The 25,231-nt window shown below is 38.0% G+C and overlaps 1 protein-coding gene across 3 annotated transcripts; it reads right to left on the bottom strand.

Annotated features, from left to right (window-relative positions):
* Nucleotides 1–1,129: 1,129 nt before the first annotated feature.
* On the bottom strand, nucleotides 1,130–24,502 carry LOC143879490 (uncharacterized). 3 transcript variants are annotated; one of them, XM_077381900.1, is made up of 20 exons: nucleotides 24,209–24,502; nucleotides 22,848–23,532; nucleotides 22,593–22,681; nucleotides 22,363–22,461; nucleotides 21,144–21,879; nucleotides 19,880–20,983; nucleotides 19,318–19,438; nucleotides 14,338–16,172; nucleotides 11,943–12,093; nucleotides 11,662–11,788; nucleotides 11,372–11,455; nucleotides 10,154–10,627; nucleotides 9,805–9,900; nucleotides 5,382–5,552; nucleotides 5,100–5,282; nucleotides 3,312–3,425; nucleotides 2,992–3,174; nucleotides 2,838–2,882; nucleotides 2,378–2,456; nucleotides 1,130–1,416 (listed from the first exon to the last, which is right to left on the bottom strand). In XM_077381900.1, the coding sequence occupies exons 1-20, from the start codon at nucleotides 24,305–24,307 to the stop codon at nucleotides 1,412–1,414; spliced, it is 6,480 nt and encodes a 2,159-aa protein (XP_077238015.1). In that variant the 5' UTR covers nucleotides 24,308–24,502; the 3' UTR covers nucleotides 1,130–1,411. The 3 variants fall into 3 exon arrangements, with proteins under 3 accessions (XP_077238015.1, XP_077238013.1, XP_077238014.1); XM_077381898.1 differs by lacking the exon at nucleotides 1,130–1,416 and having other exon boundaries at nucleotides 2,196–2,456; XM_077381899.1 differs by lacking the exon at nucleotides 1,130–1,416 and having other exon boundaries at nucleotides 2,196–2,456; nucleotides 14,338–16,169.
* Between the last annotated feature and the right edge of the window lie 729 nt (nucleotides 24,503–25,231).

The following is a 25,231-nucleotide window of genomic DNA, read 5'->3' as shown; positions in this document are numbered from 1 at the left end:
GCCATACTAACCACCAAGACTGAGTTCCTTATATTCGAATTCTCTCGGGGTTGTGTTGCTATAATCACTTTTTTTTCAGGCATTGATAAATAACTTTGGAAAGGCCAAGTAGTTCTTATAGACTATAGTTCACTGGCAGAATTTCAAGGGAAATGATATCTGCATCCCTTTTAATTTCATAATGGCACTTCTCACTTTATTAACACTTTTCTGATTGGCTGATAATAGTTTTTTGATGAATTATAGCAGCAGCTAATTGGGAATGTGCAAATAAAGGGAAGAGTGATATCATTTAAAATAGGGTAACAATATTTTGAGACAGATTATCCTAGGCCAAAGCAAATCACCACAATACAGATTAGGATGGTCTCTGCAATTTTAGTTTGATTGCACCCTTCTCTTTTCTTTGCTTGTTCCTTTGTTTAATGAGTGACATACACAAGTGCTCAGGCCTACTGCCTCTTTTATGTAGCTTTATTAAATTTTCCTTTCTGCTAAAAAGGAAAGAATTATAAAGCAAAAAATAAACAATCCACATGCAATAATCAGTATTTTGATTAAAATCTGACAATCACACTAATGCCCTGTTCGTTTTGGATTTTGATAATTGATATTAGTACGTACAAAACCGACTATTGGAATCAACATTGTGTTTAATTTTGAGTCCAATAATCAGTATTTTTACTCAAAATCAATTCTCAAAATCCAAAACGAGCAGGTCCTAACTAATTCTAATTATCCAACTACTGACCTACAAATGAGGAAGAATTTAGATCTCGCTCCTTAAAACTTTCTAGCCAGTACTTCTGCACTTTTCAGTTGCAGAGAATAAAAAAAAAAAACAAAGAATGGTGTTCTTTTACGTAGACAAATTCCACCCTGAAATTTATGACCCTTGAAGCCAAATTTCGAAGTGATTTGCAACCAGTTCTTGGAGCAGAGTGCTCCAAGCGATTCTCTTCTGCACATTTAGGTATTTTATATTTCATATGAAGGCACTTTGAGAGTTTAATATGAAGTATCAATGTCTCCAAAAATAGTTGAAACTAAGCATTTTTATAGAGTTCTCGATTAGAACTATTACTAATTAGTTTCACTGCAACAAACTCTAACCTTTTGAAAGGAAATGCTTTACATTGCCTCAAACTTTGTAATGACATTTATCATCACATATCTTACTTGAATAACCAAAAGATCCTCAATGTTATATACTTCGTTCTACTAATCCAAGATATGAAATTTGCTTTTTTTTTCATTGACCACTAAAGGAAAATTATGATATCCGATTATGAACTACCCAACACAAAAGCAACAAGGCATGTTGTTACCAGCTTTGAATGATCAGCTTTCATGGTTTCACCCACGGATTTTCATCATCAGCAATTTCTCCATATTTGAATCCTTCTCCCTATTAGCCTGCAACATTATCGTCGAGGTTGAAAAAACAGCCACGTTTCTTTCATGGATAGTTACAGAATCAGGAGGTAGAACTAAGATAACCCATCTATTTCTTTCTTTTTTTCCTTTTGGAATGGCTAAGGTAACCCATCTATTGTTTCAGCAAGCTAGTAATTTCTTGGGAAACTATGGAGTTTTTTTTCCCTCCGGGTTTCTGTAAAACCCATAAGGGCCGTTTGGATATGCAGATTTTTGAATCAAGGGTTTTAGTTTGAAAACAGTGTAAAAAGTGCGTCATGATCAAGCTGCTGATACGCTGTCCTGGCAGCATGGCGTTTCTTAGATTTTAAGTAAGAAAACCAGGTTTTAGAAATCTCTCCCGCATCCTGCGATTTCTAAAACCTGGAAACATGGGACGATCGCCAGTTCTCTTGCTGTCGGAAAGAAGGGCTAGAAATCAAAAAACGACGGCTGATCTCTTTTTTTCTCGTCTCCCAACTACAATTTTCAGGAAATCCAGGATTCTAAAATCCACGTATCCAAATGGCCCCGTACTGTTCAACAAGAACTACCAGTGGCAGTGGATGAGATCACTTGACTCTTTCTATGTTGGGAGTTCTTCAAACTTGCTAATTCTTTGAAAAGCATGCTTTGTTTTTCCTTGAATTTAATCTGCACTAGGTGCTTAAATAAAACGCAGATTCATTGACACCAGTTTTCTAAAGGATTTTCAAAATTTCTCCTACCTTTGTTGAATGCTATTGAATTAAAAGACATTGACTAAAATTTAGAGACAATGACAAAAATTCAAAAAGATTGATAATCTGAATTGATTGATACAGGCCAGAGTTGGAAGAGTTAGCACCATGGCAAGGAATACAATAAGGAACAGATGCCAAAGGTGCAAAATAATGGCTTGTCTGCTAGTTCAGATATCGCCTACAATTTTTTGAATTGCAAAAACAAGGGATTTTCTCACCTTCATCCTCATGGTTAAAATGGTAATCATAAGTTATCTCTTCTCCCGGGTTTATGTCCCTCTCCGCGAAGAAAACAACCTGCATGGTTACAGAATGCTGTTTCATTATTTCCATTACCAGAATTTGGAAAAACATTGCTATGAATGAAAAAAGACTTTTCTTAAGTACCAATAGAGTTCCAATTCTTAACAAGAGCAAAACAATCAAAGCTTGGATTCATGGGTCGGAAAAATCATGACATATAACCATGGTTAAGCAAATCAAGCTAATAATATTCATGGTAGACTGGATCCAAATAGTTCAGATCACGGGGGTAATAAATTGTAATAAAGTGCTAACACAAGAAGAGCCATATATACTTGCGAATACCGGCTATGGATTAACGAGACAATTAAGTAGCTGGATCAAATTCAAATTTCACAACCTCGTAAGAAACAAGAATGTGTTTTATTAGCATACCTTCTTTTCATTCCTCACTGATATTACTTTCGCAACACAATTCGGCTTACCATCAAAGGATAAAACAAATAAGGAGTCAGAATGAAGTAAAAAAAAAGTGTGATGTTTTTAAAAAATTAAATGATGTAAATATCTCCAGATCAGAGGGGCATACCAGGCATGAATGGTTGACAAACCGAGCAATCCCACCCTTGCGTGTGGCATCAATGATATGCTCTTTATCAATCCTAAAGAAGTAACACGCGCTCTTGTATTGTACTTTTCTTCCAGACATATATTCGATTTCTCGTTTATCAGCCACACGGAGACCCACAATTTCACCCACATACTCAACAACCTAAAATGCATGCCAGCAGAAAGCTTACAATGTCTATTAACCATTTATGAATTTGTAGGTGCATCCTTTCCAAATACTTTCATTAAGAAAATAAGAGAATAAACGAATTTTCTAGAAAATTTGGGATGGGTAAGTACCATTGCTCCACGGGAAATGAACTGAGACGTGTAGAGTCCAAGAGCATGGATACCAGACTTGTAGACAACCAAATGCTTCCATCCCTTAGCTTGTTTGTAACGGGCATATTCTTTCTGCAATAAACAAATATTGCCATCATAACAATCCCCATTAGCATTTCCATGATCCATTAAGGTTTATAAACCAGTCATTTCAGATAGTGACCATGTCAGGGGAGTACCACAAGCAAGAGGAGAAATTTACATCATTCACATGGAGTTAAAGGGGCTGAGTCCATGTAAGTTTTCTCTTCATATATATGTTGAAAAAAACAATCATTTCAGTCAATTCATTGAGGTACATATTCTCATTAATTCCAAATGTGGCTCCCTCACTCCCACCAGGGCATCGGGTATTCCATCTAAAAAGCTGCCAAAGTTTGTTTAGTTTGTTTTGTTCAGTGCTTCCCACTGCTTAGTTTGTTTTGTTTTCTCTTCTTATTTATTCCATAATAACCACATAAAATTAAAGAAAATAGTAATAAAAGTTGCCCGAGCTCCAACTGTTAGAAACTATGTCACACAGGCAATGTACATATTTTTGGTAAGGAGTGTTGAATTCAGCACAGCTGAAAATTAGGACTTGTGGTCTTTTCCTTAGGCAAAGACAAATGCCAACAAGGTTGTTGTCAGTTCTCTTTGGAAATCCTAAACCTACAGGTGTTTTTTTAAGAATAAGGCATACCACTGGTGGTGTTTTGTAAAAAGAAAAACCCAATATTTACTTCAGTTTTTTATATTACTCATTTAAGTTACTTCTTTACATTTTTACATTATTGGTTTATTCTAGAATACTCTCAAACTTCCCAAAGAACCCAAGCTGAATATTGTAAAGAAGAAATTTAATGATAAGAGAAAGTAAATAGAAGCAAAGACTTTAACCATCTAATAAATTAACAAACAATCAAACTAACAAAAGAAATGACTATTCCTATCTAATAAAGCCTTAAAGCAAACTCCAAATCATCATTCACCAAACATTCTTAGAGCAATATATAATGAAACCAACATCTAAAAATGATTGCAGTTTATGGGAAAGGTTGCTAAAAAGAGATCTTTAGGAACTTGAAATATATCCAATAATCCTGTTTTTACAGCTCAACAAAGAAATATTAGTTTACCCCTTATATATTACTCAGTGTAAGTTACTTCTTTACACTATTCATATTAGGTTCTTCAGGAATATTTTCAATATTCCCGAACCGAAGAACCCAATGCGTATGATGCAAAGAAAGAACTCAAAATGAGTAACAGAAAGTAACTTCATGCAAAGACTTTCCTACCTAATAAATTAAAAAACAATCAAACTGACAAGCCAAGCATAAAACTAAATCATCATTCACTAAACACTCTCAGAGCAATATAAACAAAATTAACATTCACAATTGTTGCAATTTATATATCCTCAATCTTCCAAAGAGCCAATATGATTAATGTAAAGAAAGAACAAAGCATGAGTAATCTGAAGTAACTAAAGCAAAGAGTATAATTCATATATAATAAATTCATCAAACTAACAAAACAACCAAGCATAAAACCAAACCATCATTCACCAAGCATTCTCAAGGCAATATATAATAAAATCAGCATCCAAAAATTATAGCAGTTTAATATTTTATATTGCAGCTGGGACTCCTGGTCCCGAATGCTATCTGAATATTAATGAAATATGTCACTTTTCAAAAAAAAAATTATAGCAGTTTACAGGAACGGTTGGTAAAAAATAATCTTTAGGGACTTGAAATATACTCGACAATCATGCTCAACATCTGATGTTGGTGGTTTTACTAGCCCTCGAGTGCATGACTTTTGTCCATTAATGTGAAGCCATGCATTTATCTGCTCCTGAGGAACAAGGCATCCACTGTTGTCATTGGAATGCACATGAAAGTTATGCCTGAACCCTTCCCCCTTTTTGCGGCCTTTAAACCCCTATATCAAAAGGTTAAAACATATCAAAGCACAGAACTTTTGGTTCACTTTTATTCTAATGCATGGAAGAAATTATTGACATAGATAACATAGAAGTACCTCCGTACGTGCGCAAGTGAATTCTTTTTCTCGAGGACTCTCCACTTTAGAGTTGCCATTCAAAGGCTCACTGTCAGTATGGCAACTGCTATGTGTTGCATGGAGTAGGCATCTCCCATAAAAACCAACCTTTTCATTATCAACTCCTTCAATCTCACTTTGCAATAAACCCTGTAATGCATAGACAAATGACGACGAAGATTAGCACGAACGATGAAACTTAGTCACTGACACTGTACTCCAACCGTTCAAATGTATTCTACCATTTGCAATTACCAAAATCCAATGACAAAGAAGAAATAAATACAGTTTAATAAGAGCACGAACAGAAATGCCCTCAAAATACATCACTAATAATTGAAAATGAACATTTCACCCATGGACATTGTTACAAAAGTAAATGAAAAACATACATTTTACATAGGTAAGGATAATTAAGCATGAGCTTAGAAGCGAACAGCGCAGGCGGGACAGCGGGAGTAAGCATGATGAGAACGGGAGTAGAGTACCAGTTAGTTTTCAATTCGTTCTAGGTTGGGGATAGACTATGGAATCCATGTTAGTGACAGGAATCCAGGAACCAGCTTCGTAGAAAAATATCACCATAGTAATGACCATACACTGTAAATAGGACCATGGTTTTAAATCTCGGTTTCGGTTTCGGACTCAGCCGAAACCGAAATTCAGTAAAACGAAATTTCATTTTTTTGTAATGAAATTTCGGCCGAAATCTTTGAAGAATTTTTTTTTTTTTTTTTTTAAAAGCGTTTTAACGATCTGAAATTTCGACCGAAATTTACCCGGAAATTTCTGTTTCGGCTGATTTCAGTTCGGTCTTGACCGAAATCCGAAATTAAGGTCGAAATTTAAAACCATGGATAGGACTCAAGTTAGGCGGTTTAAATGATGGTGTGTGATATTATTGTGCATCCCATCAATTAAACAGGAATTATAGAATGGTTTCTGTTAACTTACCAACTTCTCCAATAGCTTAAGCTGTTGGAGAAAGGCGTTATTTATCTTTTATACTTTAACACTCCCCCGCACGTGTGGCCCACTTGGCAAACACGTGGCACATGTGGTCCCACTTTGGGCTGACCATTGCATGTGGATTTTCGCTATCCGGGAGGTTTGAACTCGAGACCTTTGGCTCTGATAGCATCTTAACTTACCAACTTCTCCAATAGCTTAAGCTGTTGGAGAAAGGCGTTATTTATCTTTAATACTTTAACAGTTTCATAGACTGATTCTGATTCACAGGGAATTAGAGGCCTCCGTGTATATTTTCCATCCAAAATACTATGAAAAGTACGAATCAGGTCCAGTAGTTTGGTGATACAAACCATTCAACTTCCAGGTCCTGCAATGGATGGGTCAGACACCGAATGTCTACCGCATTAGACAATCCTAACCCTCCGATTTGTAGAGATTTTTGTACCGTAGTTTTTTCAAAAGAAAAAAAAAATAGAATCATTCCATGTATGATTTTTATGAACTGCTTTTCTCTTAGAATAGTACTCAGATTCATTAATAGAAGAAAAAGAATGTACAGACGACAGCAACCTGCCTAGAAAAAATTACAATCAGCGCAGACTGTGCTCAATAAGAGTCGGCCAACTAGGCTTTGGCCAATGAATCGGAAATCTTGTTGGCCTCTCTAACAGTATTACTCAATGGGCAATTTCCTTCCATAGAAATGTTGACAACCTCATTAATATCATGGCCCAAACACCAAGGCACTCTAATTTTTTCAGCTCTCAACCACACAGTTGTGAGAGTCTGCTTCCACCACTAGAGGACCCCAACTCTCGATCGAAAATTCCTCAGCCTGGTTAGCAGTGCATTAGCTTCTGCTTCATTGGAGTCTATGATACCAATGGGACAAGAATACTTCAACAAAGTGGTTCCATTACTATCCCTAAACACTCTGCCAGTCCTCTCTGGTCTGAGGTTTCCCAAGAAGCATCCATCAAAAGTAAAAAACTGGGTTGGGTCACTGAAAAGTGGTCACCACTTGCTAATTCATAGGGCAACATTGCTCTTCTCAGTTATCACCAATAAATGCATTCTGCTCACTAATAGATAAGACTTATCTATGATAATTGACCTTGTATTACTACTAACCCTACAGGCAAATACGGTTGAGGAATCTCTCTCTCTCTCTCTCTCTCTCTCTCTCTCTCTCTCTCTCTCTCTCTCTCTCTCTCTCTCTCTCTCACACACACACACACACACACACAGAAACCGGGGCATAATTACCAAGAGGGTATTATGGAACTACTAAGTAATTTATCGAATATACATTAACAAGCCTTCACATTAATCCTTCTTTCGTTTTTTCTTTTCTTTTTTTTTCTTCTTTTGAGAAGACCAAAAACGTATGTTCCATCCATAATGGCGGGCGTTCCATCCATAATAGCCCATCTAGACCTTCAAAAAACATTTGCAAGCCAATAGGAAGAGTATGCATTTCAGCTTCATTTGAGTCTTTAATGTTAATACGACTAGAAAATGACGCTACTATTTCGCCTTTGTAACATCCAAACATGTCAGCAACTCCTACCTGCTTCAAATTACACACAGATGACCCATCAAAAATCAACTTGATAAATTTAATGGTGAAGGTTACTAAATACAGGCTTTCTTATCCTTCGGGCTGCTATCTAAAATAATCTCTCCATTTTCTATAAAGATCTTGATCAGAGTACCCTGAAACCCTTTCTTCTTAAGCACCCATGTAATACTAATAAGGCATTATCACAGTTTCTTTTGTTCCATATGGTTGATGCAAAGCGAAGGTTGCTATTCTCCACAGGATGCTGACAATTCTATTCCACCAACAAGCAGAGAAAGGAGTCCAGAAAGACTCAATTTACCCCAGCCCACCTTAAAATTGAGTGCCAAATGTTCCTCCTCATCTTGCAACGGATTAGGATATGGTTACTTGATTCCTCAGCTTCACTATGCAACTGACATCTATTCGGCATTTGAAACAATTTCTCTTACAAGTGAATGAATTATCTTTTGAAGAGACACTGTCCAACAATAGCCTACCACTCTAGAAGAGTAGGAGCATGACATAAACAATCCTATAGAAAAGAGGATTTCTTTTGACACGAACCTAACTAAGAACTGCTTTCGGTTAACATTAATCGTGTACCTCAAAATGTCAAATGTCACACAATCAACTATATGTATAAGGACGAATCATTCATTTACACATCTTTGCATGGCAGTTCTTTACAAGCATATCAACGTATCTACTACATTCTTTCTAGTCCCCAGCAGAATTTAAGGGTCCAACGAAAGGACAAACTGGCAGTTAAGTAATTACGCCCCACAGATTCTCAATTCCATTTTCTTAACAAGGACAGCTGAAGTGCTGAACAAAAGGCATAATAAAGGCTTCAATACACAAAAACAGCAGAGCTTGTAATAGAGGGGATTTGGGATATCTGCAACCCATTTCAGGTTTCATTTCAGGTTGTACATAGAGAGGCAAATATTGAGTCGGATGCCCTTTGCTCTACTGGGGGGATGAATTCATAGTTTCAAAACTCCCCTGTACCTTGGCCACATTCCGGTTTGAGTCCGTGTTTTTCCCTACAAAGTCAATCAAAATTCCTTTGGCTCTCCCAGAGTTATGACCGCATCAACCAAGTACTCACCTGCATTGTCCCGAGTTGACTAGGATATGCTTTGGCTGTGTTTTGACCCGCATCCGTGTTTTCAAGCACGGGGGATGATGCTATAGCTAGGTCGTTAGTTGGGATTCAAGCTCAACCTGCCCTATTCTAATAGTTGGACACTGTAATTAGTTTATTGCTCTTTAATGAAATTATTTTGTTGAAATAAAAAACAAAAGTAAATATATATATATAGTTAAACAGTTGTAATAATGATTTGCGAAGCAGTGATTTGATGCCAATTGGGGATTTTTCTCTATGTCAGCGAGGGATATTTTCTCTATCATTTTCATCCATGCTTAAATTCTAGAATGTCATTATCTTCACTAAAAACGATGATGGGGCTTCTAATAATTAGTAATCTTTGAATAACAGACTAGCACAAATAATACCAAAGAAAATACAAATTCAAGGTCAACAAGGTAAGGAATGAACATCCATTCAGTTTGATACAATCTGTGAGACATAAACCACATCAGCAAATATGAACATAAACCTTAAAAATTCGAATACCAACAAATGAATATAACAATTATGAGGTTGTGAAACAGTTGCAACAGGTAATTCTTCTTCCAATGCATCTTAGTAGTATTATATTTTTCTATACAGACTCCTTATTGAGTTGTTAACATAGATAAAATTAGACTAGCAACAAGAATACTGACAGTTACATCATTTTCATCTTATGCATCTGAATTGGTCCTATATCAACATGAAAATTATGGGAAAAGTAGTACCTTCTGGTGTGCACACCAAGGGTGAAAATGGACAGAGCAATTCACAACCCTGCACCGGATACATGAGCCGCCAGGACGGTCACACATCGAACACACCTGAAGTCGTAAAGGTCATTCCAGAGCATCAGTTTAATGCTTAAAGTCCACAGAAAGGTGTTCCATTAACAACAATACTTAAAACAAAAACCCATGTCTGTCACTTTTCAGAAGATAATGATAAGAATGGACATTATGCAACGAATCCGATCATAGGTAACAACAGCTGCAAGGATACCTAAACTAGAAAATCATTCTTGGCACGATATTTTTTCCTCTTAAAATACTGGTGTAGGATATTTAAGAACTTTACCATATTTTTTCTGGAAAATGAAACACCAGATACATCAAAAGCACTCATAGTATCAACATTTGGGCATCGCGTCCCGGGCGTCCAGAGCCCACAAACCATGTGTACCCACTGTTTTACAGTCGAATCTAGTATTCCTGCAGTTATGGTATTATGTACTTGAAAATTACAATTCGAGCTGCTCGAGTTCCCTGTGATATTGATCTGGTTCTGCAAATCTGTCTCTAACAGAACTCTGGGAACATCTGTGGATCCCATGGCAGGCACAGTGTCAGCTTCTTCAAGTCCAGAAGGGCCACCTCCTGAACTTGGATCCACTACACCCAGCTCATCGTGCACAGTTTTAGACAAGGAAATTGATTTCATATAATTTGACCCTTCTCCAACATTCCATGCCTTCAACAGTCCTTTCACTATGTTTTGACTCCTTAATGCATGTGTCATTGCCCCACCGTCATAACCACAGAGGACACAAACCTGGAAATAGTTAAGTCAGAGGGATTAGGGGTATTTGACAAACAAAGTAACATAGACAAAAAGAATAAATATTAGCAAAAGAAAGTATTCTATGATTCTAGACCAGTGAAAGAGCAAGACGTTTTTTAATGATTTTTCCTTCAGCAACAACAAAAGAACTTCATTAAAGAGAAGAGCAGTAGAAAGGAGATACCCGGACAAGGTATCCTGAAGAAAATAATGAAATGACAGAGTAAACAGTGCACATTCTATAAAGGGACTGACATCCCAATTACAAGGTTTCAAAACTTGCCAAATATTAGCATTACAGGACTATCTTAACGACAATATTTTTAATGCAAATGACATCATTTCTAAATTAAAAATATTAGCAAACCAAACAGTACACCAATCGTTAATAAAATTTGATTTTTTAATGCAAATGACGTCATTTCTAAATAAAAAACATTAGCGAACCAAATAGACCAATTGTGAATAAAATTTGATTTTTTTGAATGCTAATGATGTCATTTCTAAATAAAAATATTAGCAAACTAAATAGTACACAAATCCTCAATAAGATTTGACTGTTTCTCCCAAAGACAGGTCATGCAATAAATGACCAAAAAAAGTTGAGAGAACTCCCACTCACAGGACAATGTACAAGGTAAGAAGTATAAATAGCAGCTACTTACGAAGGAAAGTAGGAAACAATGCATAACAGATAAACACCTTCCACATCAAGGCGACTGTTTAATTACTCACAATGTTTTTTGAACTGGTCCTGCAAGGCCTACAACTCCAGCAACCTTTAGGTACTTTTGCAATGCCATAGCAAGCCTGGTGCACCTGCTCAAAATGATGCCAATTCATGGAAGAAAATTAGTTACAAAAAGAATGAAGAGAGAGCAATAATTAACATGAACTATGCTCAACTCAACTCAACTAAGCCTTTGTCCCAAACTAGTTGAGGTCGGCAATAATTAACATGAACTATCCACCCAAAAAAAACAGAAGGAACAAACACGATCTTGGTAATTTGCAGCTTCACACACCCTGATTAAGCAGCGACTGCATTCCAATAAGCGATTAACTTCATCTTTGTTTGAGCTTCCACAAACACAGCAGAATGCATTTGAATCCAAAGGATATGCCGGGGACTTGCTCCCTTTAATTGAAGATCTGCAACCAAATCCACAAACGCCTATTGATCCATTTTCACTTTAATTTGAAGTATGGAATGGTACCTATAAAGCAAAACCTTCTGCTATGAGAGAAGTCTATAACAAGATTATAATTCATAAAGCTCACAGATAATACCAATGAGGTTGCTTACCTCTTAGCATTTATTTCATAGAGTTCACCTGTATAACATTGACTATCATCAGCAATCTTTAAAGAAGTCTTTCCATAAGATGTGTAATTCTTTTTCAGTATACATTTGGAACGCTTCTTGTGACAAAGTTTTGCGAAACTGAAACGCTTCCCTACATGCATTTCAAATCATAGTCAGCAAAACCATTATCAATAGTTAACAATAGAAAATTGAGAACCTTCGCTAGTCTGCCGACCAAAAAAACAGTGGGCCCATGTTGTTTGGATGATCCAACGCATTCATTTGATGGGCCCTGGCATAGATAGGGTGTGCCCAAATAATCAGCTCCATAGGATCATCCTAGCCCTTTGATTTGTGGAGGTTAAAAATGGACTGTGGAGGTTAAAAACACAGTGAGCCCACGTTGTTTTGATGATCCAAAGCATTCATTTGATGGGCCCTGACATAGATAGGATGTGCCTAAAAATTCATCTCCATAGGATCATCCTAACCCTTCGAATTATGGAGGTTAAAATGGACTCGTATAAACTCCACAAATCTGTCCATTTTTAACCTCCACAAATCAAAGGGTTAGGATGATCCTATGCAGCTGATTTTTTGGGCACACCCTATCTATGCTAAGGCCTATCAAATGAATGTTTTGGATTATCCAAATAATGTGGGCCCATTGTGTTTTTTGGTCGGCGGACTAGATAAGGTTCCCTAGCCGACCGACGAGAAATATCAACCTTATATATATATATAGAAAAGAGAAGGTACTCCCCGGAGTAGATAACTTATCTACTCCCTACCTTAAAATAACAGTTGGGGCCATATTGTTTGGGTGATCCAAAGCATTCATTTGATGGGCCCTCACATAGATAGGGTGTGCCCAAAAAATCAGCTCGATAGGATCATCCTAACCCTATGAACTGTGGAGGCAAAAATGGACGTGTATAAACCTGCACAAATCTGTCCATTTTTACCTCCACAGTTCATAGGGTTAGGATGATCCTATCGAGCTGATTTTTTGGGCACACCCTATCTATATGAGGGCCCATCAAATGAATGCTTTGGATCACCCAAACAATGTTGCCCCAACTGTTATTTTAAGGTAGGGAGTAGATAAGCTATCTACTCCGAGGAGTACCTTCTCTTTTCTCATATATATATATATATATATATATAGAGGAAACTGTTGGTGAGCTTAAGCTCACCAAACTTATGGTGAGCTAGCTTGCCCAATCACATGGGTCCCACATTTTGGGGAGTGATCCAAACCATTCATTTGCAAGGCCTTATCATAGATAGGGTGTGTACCAAAAATCAGCTCCATAGGATCATCCTAACCCCTCCATTTGTGGAGGACAAAAATGGACAGACTTGTGGAGGGGTTAGGATGATCCTATGGAGCTGATTTTTGGTACACCCCCCCATCTATGTAAGGGACTTTCAAATGAATGGTTTGGATCATCCTAACAAAGTGGACCCCCATGTGATTGGGCAAGCTAGCTCACCATAAGTTAAGCTCACCAACAGTTTCCTCATATATATATATATGAGGTAAAGGATTGTACTCTCGAGTGCCCAATCACATGGTTCCCACATTTTTTGTGGTGATCCAAAGCATTCATTTGCAAGGCCCTATCATAGATAGGGTCTGTAACAAAAATCAGCTCCATTGAATCGTCCTAACCCCTCCAAAAGTGGAGGGCAAAAATGGGCAGACATATATATATATATATATATATATATATAAGGCCCTATCATAGATAGGGTGTGTACCAAAAATCAGGAATCCCAGCATACCCCAGGTTGGGATGGGTAGGCCCACCACTTCACTTTCACTTAGGCCCGGGCCAAGTCAGTGGGGGGACCCTGTCGGGCTCCTTCCCCCCCAAAACAAACTGTACGTGGGAGTTTCCCTTCATACGGCTCGAATCATTCTCAAATGCCCCTATTAGTCAGGGAGCTCCATTGAATCATCCTAACCCCTCCAAAAGTGGAGGGCAAAATGGGCAGACATATATATATATATATATATATATATATATAAGGCCCTATCATAGATAGGGTGTGTACCAAAAATCAGCTCCATTGAATCATCCTAACCCCTCCAAAAGTGGAGGGCAAAAATGGGCAGACATATATATATAGGGCACACCCTATCTATATATATTTTTTGAAACTGTCACACCCTATCCATGTTAGGGCCCATCAAATGAATGGTTTGCATCACCCAACCAACACAGGCCACTCTATTTCTGGTCGATTGACGAGATAATTTATCTGGTCTGTCGGAGTACAAGAAGTCAATTTAGTAATTGAATAAGCTAATGAACATTACTTTTAGAGATCTTCATTTCAGCTAAGGAATTCAGCAAATGATAAATGACCAAAGCTTAGAATAACTTACCACCTAGGGCATCAATTAAAACACTATGAGAAGATGCCTTTGGGTGCAATCCTGCTTCTATCAACTGTGAATATTCATCTCCTCCAAGACGAGAGAAACAAACTGGTTTCTTTGCATGTTTACATTTTACTCTGAGTTCCTTAACACAACGCTTACGAGCTTCCTTAAACCCCAGATTCATTCGACCATTGGAACATCCATGAGGTGTAATGGGCTTTAAAGCCTGGTGGCCTCCATTACCTTTCTCCTTTTCCAATAAGACAAGTCTATTGAGGCAACCTTCTTTTGTGCTGAAGGATGCCTTTTCATTGTTTAGTATCGTACTGTGCAAATTGTTGTCTCTCTGTTTCTTCAACAAAGGGAGCTCACCATAACATCTTTCATTTGTGCTGAAGGATGCCTTTTCGGTCTGTCTAGGCTCCATTTCATTCTCTGTGATGGTACATCTTTTCGCAATTTTAAGAATTGATCTAAGAGAAGCAATCTTCACTGGTTTTGCAAAACCTCCAGCTGACTTTCCATTGGAAATGATGCCAGAATCGCTGCATACTACAGGCCTAGCTTTCTTATCATAAGCATCCACAGACAGCCTTTTCCCATCCCACTTTACCTTCTTTTCAGTTGAATTTTTAGCTTTTATCAGGAACGGGACATCATCCCTCAATAATTGAGTTTGATAGTCAGCTTCGGACTCTCTGCAATGACCTTCAAATCCATGCAGATCTCTCTTCCGAGAAAGGATTTTACCAGATGACAGTGAAGAGCATTGCCGTTTGAGACTTGAAGTCCCACCAGAATAAATACAGTGTGTCTTTTCCATTCCATGGTTGGCTCGAGCGGGCATCTCTATCTCTTTGGACATATGTAAGTGTGCCCTAGAATACCGATTAGAGTTAGGAGAATCATAATGTACTGAAGAAAGACCAGAAACAGGAACCGATGCATCCAATTTCTTCCATTTCATCGCCCTCTTCTTGTTTCCTGCCAGTGGGTCCCTCTCTAGTTGTCGTGCGTGGCTGGTAAGATCTGAACCAGTATACCCAGCTTGGATCCGACTTTTCATTTTCTTCATTCTACAGGAATTCTTAAATTTAAGTTTGTCAATAAGATCAAGTGGCGATGGTGTGGGTGAAGTAGATGGGAAGCCTACTTTTGTAGAGACAATCTTACCAGTAACACTGATGGTTTCAGTGAACTTTCCACTACCAAGTGCATCATCAGATGAGCAACATTTTTCAATGCCAGACCCTTCATCAACCACAAGATTATTCACAAATCTACCTTCCCTAGATTCTCCAGTATAGGAATCCACATTGTTAACTTCAACTGAAATTTCAGTGACAGCGGGGGCAGAGCATCCAGAACAAACATTAGACATTTGCTGCTCTCTCAAGGACTCGGCTTCTTGACTAGTTCCATCAAACCCTTTAGCGGCAGTGTCCGCAAGTTGATCCTCAACCATCCCTTTGGTATCCAATATCTCTACTGGCCTTTCAATAAAAGTACCACCGTGATTTCCTATGACTTTGCGTGGGACATCTATCCACTGAGCAGAACGACAGACATTCTTCACGGGAACGTGTCTTTTAAAGCTCTCAGCATGATCTTTAGCAATCCTTCTATCCTCTGAATCCACATGATCTTGGCCGCCAACACTTCTAAGATGTTCCTTAGAAGGATCAATAGGGGTTTCCGCTCTGGAAACACAACTTCCTGCCAAACACTTTGACTGAACAGCACAGCTACATTTGCCAAGAAAGTATGGATGTGATTCTTTCTGTCTACATTTCTCTTGCTCACCAGAATCAGTTGTGTTTTCTGTTCTCCCAAGTCTGCTATAGAAATGAAAAACATGAAAGATAAGCAACCTAATATTTAGTTGGAATACCATAAAACTAAGATGGCAGCTGAGTATAGCTTGCAAACTAATATTTAGTTGGAATACCATAAAACTAAGATGGCAGCTGAGTATAGCTTGCAAACTAATAAAAAATCTATGCGCCAAAGGCACATGCCAAAAAGAAAGTACATGGTTATAACACAAATGCCGGAATGGCAGTATCTGTAAATGCCTTTACCGTAAATGGCACACATATATGACATAGCGACCTCGAAGCAAGAGAAAAAAGGAGCATGTGAAGCATTTATTACTTAAAAGCAAGAATTAAAGATGTAATCAACCATGGTTGTCAACCTTGGCAGACTGATGAGTGAATCTCTTGAGTAACCAAATTCCAATACTGGATAAAGAACACAAGCTTGCCAGCTCAAGAAAATTACACTGACTCCTAGTTCAATGCAGCAAATTAGAAAATTTTATGGCTTTCAAGATACCTTGGACGAGTTACTCTTTCTCTTTCTATTTGGCGTATGCGTACCAAGAATATAATATATTATGCAGTTTAATAACCGTTATTAGAGCGGGTAAATGCAAATAAATCCAACGTCAAAAGATAGGGTTATAATCATTATACTGAATTGATGATAACCAATGAAGCACAGATACGGGTACGGGGTCGGGTACAACACGATACGGGTACGTGGATACGTGATTTCTTAAAAAAATAGGATACGGGTACGTTGGGGGTACGCTTAATATAATATATTTTTATATTTTATTATATATTTGTAAAAATAAAAAATAAAATATTTTGTTCAAGAATTCAAACAATTTAATTGGAAAACAATCAAATAACATTAACATCACCAAAATCTAATATTACTTCTAAGTTGTTAGGTTTTTAATTATGGGATATATACTATAGATATTTTAATATATTCAACCCCCCTTTTGGACAACCCATATATTGTAAATCTGTAATTTTCGATTTAATTTGAACTGGGTGCGCACCCGATACGGGTACGTGGATACGTGATTTCTTAAAAAAATAGGATACGGGTACGTTGGGGGTACGCTTAATATAATATATTTTTATATTTTATTATATATTTATAAAAATAAAAAATAAAATATTTTGTTCAAGAATTCAAACAATTTAATTGGAAAACAATCAAATAACATTAACATCACCAAAATCTAATATTACTTCTAAGTTGTTAGGTTTTTAATTATGGGATATATACTATAGATATTTTAATATATTCAACCCCCCTTTTGGACAACCCATATATTGTAAATCTGTAATTTTCGATTTAATTTGAACTGGGTGCGCACCCGATACGTACACAAACCCGGGTGCGTACCCGGTACGCACCCAAAGAGTACCCAAGAGCACCCGCACCCGATACGCACCCGACACGGGTACGTGGACCTCCAGAGAGTACCCATGCTTCTTAGCTGATAACTAAAAGAGGATAATGAAAGGACCTAAAATAGGAGCTGATAACAGCACCCACGTGCTTGCTTAAGTTCATGTCTTTAATGATAGGTTTAGCTTCTTCTTCTTTTTTGTTATAATATATATATATATATATATATATATATATATATGAGGAAAGTGAAGCTACACCGCCGGCTTAAAATACAATGGGCCCACATTGTTTTGGTGATCCAAACCATTCATTTGATTGGCCCTCACATAGATAGGGTGTCCACCAAAAATCAGCTCCATAGGATCATCCCAACCCTTCAAACTGTGGAGGCAAAAATGGACAAATTTGTGAAGGTTTTTACACGTTCATTTTTGCCTCCACAAATCGTAGGGTTGGGATGATCCTATGGAGCTGATTTTTGGTGGACACCCTATCTATGTGAGGGCCAATCAAATGAATTCTTTGGATCACCAAAACAATGTGGGCCCATTGTATTTTAAGCCGGCGGTGTAGCTAAGTTAGCTACACCGGCGGTGTAGCTTCACTTTCCTCATATATATATATATATATATATATTGGGGTGGGGGTGTAAAAACTCCAGGGGAGTCCTTATTACAGAGGCTTACATTGATGATACACATCCAACTGATCTAGATCCCAAACAAATCTGATTTTCTCACCTGCGATTTCTAGAAAAAAGGATTCTTCAGAAAACCAGAAACAAAACCAAATATGTAGGAACCTAAGTTGGTCGACATCATCAACCCGAGACGAACCCAGAGTAGGCAACCCAAGTATTTGAGAAAAGAATTTCTTGAAATAAGTTCGAAAAGAACTTTCATTTCCTGGCCCCAATCCGTCTCAATTTATAACCACAAACAAAAATTCATCTATAAACAATAAACTGGTAATGAGATTCGCTAAGGAGTGGTTGAAGTCGTTGCAAAAAGGATGCTGGCATTAGAGAAAATCCTAGCACCCAAGGTATGTTGGACAGATCTTGTCCACGGCATCCACAATTTTAAACAGGAATAGAAACAAGATTTTCAGATAAGCAAATGACGAAATTCTGGCACAACCTGCAATCTAGTTTTGCACAAATGAAAGTCTATCCTATTATGGTTGGACTACATAGACGATAGGAATTTAAGGGTAGGTGATTCTTGGGAGGTACCTCATCCATGATTATCACCCGAGGTCCACTGTTGAGTTTCTAGAAAGAAAATGTACAATGGCATGTACTACTAAAGTTGATCACCAATGCAAACACCAAACAGTAAAACATCCCGATTGCCTTCTCATGCACCACAAATGACCACAAATAGATAGTCACAAGGGTATAATGCGACAGTATCTACTTTGAATAGTCTCTCTTTTCCAATCTCAATCTTTATAACATAACATGCCCCATTTTTTTCCAATCACAGATTTTAATCAGACTAAAGTTTCCACTAACACAAGCACCGATATCAGAAATCCCACAGGATTCCATTGATGCCTTTTCTTTCTCGATAGCATCACATGAGAAACCCTCTTAACAGAATAGAATGACAAACTGATAAATGAACGACGAAAATACAAAAACCCTGGCGTAATTTTATAACCAGAAGAAACAAATAGCTGATTATGGCATCAAATTTATATCACTGGAACATTTAATAGTAGTTGTGTATGAGAATAAATTAAAATCAAAGTTCTAAGAGTCACCTTAGGAAAGGCTGCTCGTCAGCACGCCGGTCACGACTCGGCAGACACTGAACATCAAGTTCTTTAGAGCATAAAGAGACTCCCGGTGTGGAAGTTGAGAAATTACAGCAGTTGTTAGAACCTGCACATACATGACTAACAGAATAACCAGATGTGCCTTTACATGCATATAACAGAGCAAACATAGAGCAGGCTGTAAGTGCATTCCTTAATAAGAAACATAGTTTTAAATTTCAGCAAATATTTCGGTTTCGATTTGGATCGAAACCGAAAGTACATTGAATCAGAATTCTAAATGATTTCCCCGAAATGGTTGAAATTTCGTTTTTCAACCTTATTTACAAAATTTCTTCCGAAATTTAAAGATTTCCACCGAAATCACTGAAATTTCCACCGAAATGGCCGAAATTTTATACATTCCAGTGGAAATTTTAAAAAAACCAAAATATTTTGTCAAATTTTTTTATATTTCGGTTTCGGTGGTGGCCGAAACTAACATTTAAAACCTTGATAAGAAAGTTAAATATCATCACGTACATGTAGTAGATAGTAATGGTATTACCTGCTGCACCACCCAGCTTCTCTAAACCACCAGTCAGGTAGCGATTAAAGGAGGGTTGGATCTGTCTAATAGCAACTTCAGATGCATCCTCTTTATTGATAAGATAAGAACCCTGTCTTACGTCTTTAGATTCTATGGTACCTTCTTTAGGGCCCTTCCTCTGCATTTCCATAGCCGGAGAACAGCTAGGCCACCCTTCTTCTAGGTCCATTTCAAGGGAAGCAACAGAATGTTCCTGCTTAGACAACTCAACTATATGCCTCAACGCAAGCAATTTCAAATTCTCATCTAGCAATTGAGGGCTTACATCGATGCCCTTTTTATCTGACAATGATGATGTAAAATTTGGTAAATTGATTGGATTTGTTGAAGAGAAGCCCAATCGGCCTGCTGATGAGGGCAAACCAGATCCATCTGTCACAGCAGGAGTGGAATTTATACATCTATGGAAAACATGATCAATGTGGTCCCCGCTTCGAAGGCGGGAAGCTTTTCCAAAGTAGTTGGCGGGGTTCCTGGCATTAGAGGCATCCACTAGCAAGCCAGATGACTGATGTAAATGAGAAGGTTGCCGGTCAAGCACGCTAGAACTACTGTGAACACAATGACCACTAACCCCAACTAAATGGCAAGAGTTGGGTTTTTCTGCAATATAGGAGTAATAATCATCAATAGATCTAGACCCTTGACCGTTATCTACATGGTTGGAAAGACCCGCGCCATTTGTGTTTAATTTGCTTTCTATTCCACCAATTCTGTGCCTTAGCAAATCAGTTGGATCACAATTAGCGCTACGAGAATCACCATCGAGCACTCTAGTCAAAAAATGCTGACCATTATTAGCCATATTATCAGTAGCCTTAGACTGTATGTTCCCTCCTGAAGAAGCACTAAAGTGTGAAAGAAACATAGACATCAGTGAACTCTTAGTTGCATCACCCTTAAGGTGTTCCGATTTAGAAGGATCCATAGCATTGATGCTTTTAACTGGATGGCTCATTAAATTAAACTGACTTTCTTTCTCTCTTCTGTTGGAATATGACGTTTCTAATGGAGAGCACAAGAGATTTTGTCTGCCTTCCTCTGTTACCCTGGGATTAACAGCTGCATCAAATAATTCAGCACAGTTCATCCAAATAATAGACTATAAGTAACTATACATTAGTGTAAATCAAGCAAAGGTAATCAAGCATGGAAAGCTGAACTTTTAAAAAAAAGTACAAATCAGATTCAGTATTCACCATTCATCATTCATTCACCTTACCTCTATGGACAATTGGCTCATAGAATTGTGACTTCTGGGAGTCGCATGGTGCACCAAATGACTGTGCCCTCATAACTGATGGGATTGAACCTACAAGTGCATGGGCCCGCTGAGATGGTTGGCCAAGCCTCAACTCAATGTTGGAAGAAACGGCATCCTTTTCCTTTAAAAGTGCTTCCCTTGAACTGTTGCCTCTGCTGATATCAGAATTTGTACAAAAGGATTTTAAGTTCCCTGAACTTGGATCAGAGAGGAAAGGATTGGCACATTTACTAGCGAAACTTGAGAAACCAGCAACCGCATGATTTCCACAGGTTTGCAGTCCTTTATCAGGAGTATACTTAGGCGTTATCGGGTCCCTGGGAGTACCATTTTTCTTCACTGTGTGCATTGATTGGTTAGCTGCCAGAGCAGGAAAGATGCCGTGTGAAGTACCAATGAAGCTCTTAAGAGCACTGGGACCATCAAGAGCATTCCTCTGTTGTGCTTGTGCATTATGCATAACCATGTTAAATGGATTTTCCAACATGGACTGTCCCATATAAGGGTTGTTTGGAAGTTGAAAATCATTCCAAGGTTGTCCAGACCTCACCATTCCTCCAAATGAATCAACCTGCTGAAATGTGTTTTTTCTGGACATGCTTGGCAAAGTAGTAACATTGCATTTCACCAAACCACCAGGAGCTGAGATTCCTTCAGGCCACTCCCATCCACTATTATCGTCGGGAACCCTCATCTAAAGCACCGAAAAAATTAAAAAAAAACATCACTAGAGTCCTTTCCCCACTCCAAACAACACATACCAATAAAAATATGGCTTTCTATCCAATAAAAAGATCATCAGAACAGATTATCTGCTTTGCAACAATGTAACAGGAATGGGGTCAGCATCCTTGTGCCATAAATTCAAGGCAAAACTTAATATTGTAAACCCATTGCAGAACAAAAGAAAGGTCAGCAGTGTTCTAATTGGCAAATTGATAATATGAAACAAATTAACTCTGTGAATTCTAAATCGTGCCCATGGCTTGATGAGTGAAAATTGCATAAAAAAAAATGTGCCATGTGCTGTGGGCAGAAGTTACGCAATACAAAACTTCAACACTTCATAAGAACCCATATCTACGTACTGGTCTCTTCAGTCAGAGACACCTTCCCTTTAATCAGGTATTCCTTGCAAAAGATAAGTAAACCATTATGTATGATATGTGTGTCTTACCCCGAACTTGAAGAAATAGATCCTACGCCATTGAGCAATAGTCTCACCACTCTCCAAGTGTACAGCATCCCCAGGGTTAACACCACATGACCCTGAATGCTGCCAAACAACACTAGTAAGAAAATTTGGATCTGATGAAGAAGAAGACAAATCTGCACTGATACTTTAGCTTCTGGGAGACGTATTTATCCAAATATCAACATCAAATTACTGAAATCACCAAGTGCTACCTCAGAGAATTTAGCCACAGACATATGCAAACTATGGCATAAGCAAACAACTCCAAGAAACCCCATGTCATTAAGAAGCAAAACTCCACCTGCAACACAACAAAAATAGATAAAATTTAAAGAACCATCATATTCACCAGATATATATATATATATATATATATATATATATATATATATATATATATATATATATATATATATTCACCAGCAATGAATAAATTGAAAAGGCGGGAGGGAATCCGCCACACTTACTTGTACCCAGGCAAAAGACACGTGGGTGTTTTCGTGCAAGAGAAGCATAAGTAGCCTCAGTACATTTAGCTTCTGACGCCGGTTTTTGCAAAATCTGAAAATTTGATGTATGTTGTTTACTGGAATTCGCAGGACTGGCACCAGCAAGACACTCCCACTTTAGAGGTGATACTTCAATTCCTGTTTCATTGCCACAAACTGCATGGTGGAGAACCGGTTTTGCATAGTCTGCACCGCGAAGATTTAAACTCCCTCTTTGAAGATTGCTATGCAAAACGGCAACTGGACTGCAAATAGAAGTTGAAAACACCCTGGACGCAACAGCTGGGGAAAGTTCAGATCCATTCCCCATACTTTGGTTGCCATGAAGCTGAGACAATGATCCAAGGCATGTAACAGGAAACCCTCCACCAGCACCAATGCTATCATGTACTGGAAGCTTACTAAAAGCTGCGTGAGTTTGAATTTTAGAATTTGATAACTGCTGAAACTCGCATTGTAACTGTTGCGAAGGTCCGGATAGAAGAGCCAGAAACGAATCCCCTAGCTCGGGCTTGCTCGATTTGCGGGCACCACCCAAGTTCAAGGTGCTAAACACCAAGGGTTCTTGTATAATTGAACGCTCCAAAGAGCTACCTTCGTGTGAGTTATGCGGATGAAAATAGTGACCCTTATTCGTATCCATCTGAAGAGTTATACAAATCAATATTATGCACCGACAACGTTTCTCAAAACCAATGAGTTTAATCATGCAGCGAAGAAAAAACCATGAAAAACATGCACTGTATAATTTATAGAGCAACGAACAAGATGCCCTACTAATTCCTTAAACATATGGACACTTCCATTCTCGCAGTCCTTAACGATTAATTTTACCAGGTTTTCAGTGCTCCAGACACATTAGTGAAGAGTTTGAAATTGCAGGAGGATAGAGAGAAAACCCAATGCATTATGGGGTTCTTTTGCGCTATATTTATAGAGAAATTTTAGAAGTAGTTCCAATGAAACACATGAAAAACATGTGATTAACATCCTATAACTAATTGTGTTTGAAAATCAAAATACACAACTAAATAACCACCTAATCTACCACTACAATAATACAACGGTCAGTTCTAGAAAGATCTAATCTAATACATTCTAACAATTAAGAATGCGATTCTTATAAACTACACATACAATGCCTAAATTAGAAATGCTCAATCTTCCCCTCTTTATCACAATCTTTTTTCTTTTTTTAAAAAAAATTTGCTACATGGTTTCATCCAAAAATACGCACATATTTACATAAAATCATTCGTCAAACAAAGAAATGTGAAGAGAAAAACATCATCTGAGAACGTAAATCGTGGCGAAAGTACCTGATTTCGAGATCCCGAGGCCGGAATCTGAGAAGAAGGAGGGACAGATAGTTGAGAGGACCATGCAGAACTGCATTTCATCTGCCACGAGCTATCCATTAAAGCGAAAAATCGAAACCTCTATCCTTTGTCCATGAGCTAGAAATGGAGAAAAGCTTCGCGATTAGATTAGGGTTTTTTTAAGAGAAAAATGCTATATCGGAGGAGAATCGGAAAGACTAGGGTTTCTGTTTGTTTTTTTTTTTCTCCCCTCTGGGCAGCTGAGAAGATGGGTTTCTGAGAAGACGGGGACAGAGGGCAGAGAAGACGGGGACTGAGCAAGAAGCCTATTTGATATCGTTCTTCGAGGCGGGCCTGTCACGTGCTGCCCTATTAGACACGTGTCCCGATTGAGTAGACACCAGCCGTTCGATCTTTGACATGGAGGGAGTGGTCGGTCAGCGTTGGGTGAGAAGAGTTTGGTTAATTTTAGCCGTTGATTGAGACAGCTTAACGTTAGTGGCTTTTAACTGGAAAAGGTATAGAAAGAGAGATTTATTTAATGGTGTTTTAAATTACAGGCGGGGCCTCCCATTTTTGTGATCTGCACCGTTCATCTTGTGGGCTCCATTGGATGTCCATTTTATTAAGGGCATGTTTGACAGTCATGAAAAAATATTCCAAGAGGGTAGAGATGAGGGGAGCATGAAGAACCCCTTGCCAGGTTTTTTTGTTCCCGGGAGTTTTGTGGGAGAAAAAAATACCCTGGGAGATAGGTGGGAAAAAAAAAGTCCTGGAAGTATCCTGGTAAAATAAAAATCCCATGTTTGGTTATGTGGGAGAAAAAAATACCCTGGGAGATATGGTGGGAAAAAAAAAACCTTTGTTTGGTTGCTTAACTGTTGGGTAGAAAAAAAATTCTTCTCAAGCTTATTTTTGTTCCTCGGGTTATCTTGGGATGAGATGAAAAGGCAATCATTACAAAAGTGGGATTAAAAAATTCACCCCACAAGTAATCATTACAAGAGTGGGATTAAAATAAAC

The sequence above is a fragment of the Tasmannia lanceolata genome, unplaced genomic scaffold (assembly GCF_043159265.1).
Source record: "Tasmannia lanceolata isolate RefF3 unplaced genomic scaffold, GAP_Taslan_0.1 ptg000006l, whole genome shotgun sequence".
NCBI lineage: Eukaryota > Viridiplantae > Streptophyta > Magnoliopsida > Canellales > Winteraceae > Tasmannia > Tasmannia lanceolata.
The sequence above is the reverse complement of the archived record's forward strand: the minus strand, read 5'-3'. Positions and strand labels throughout refer to the sequence as shown.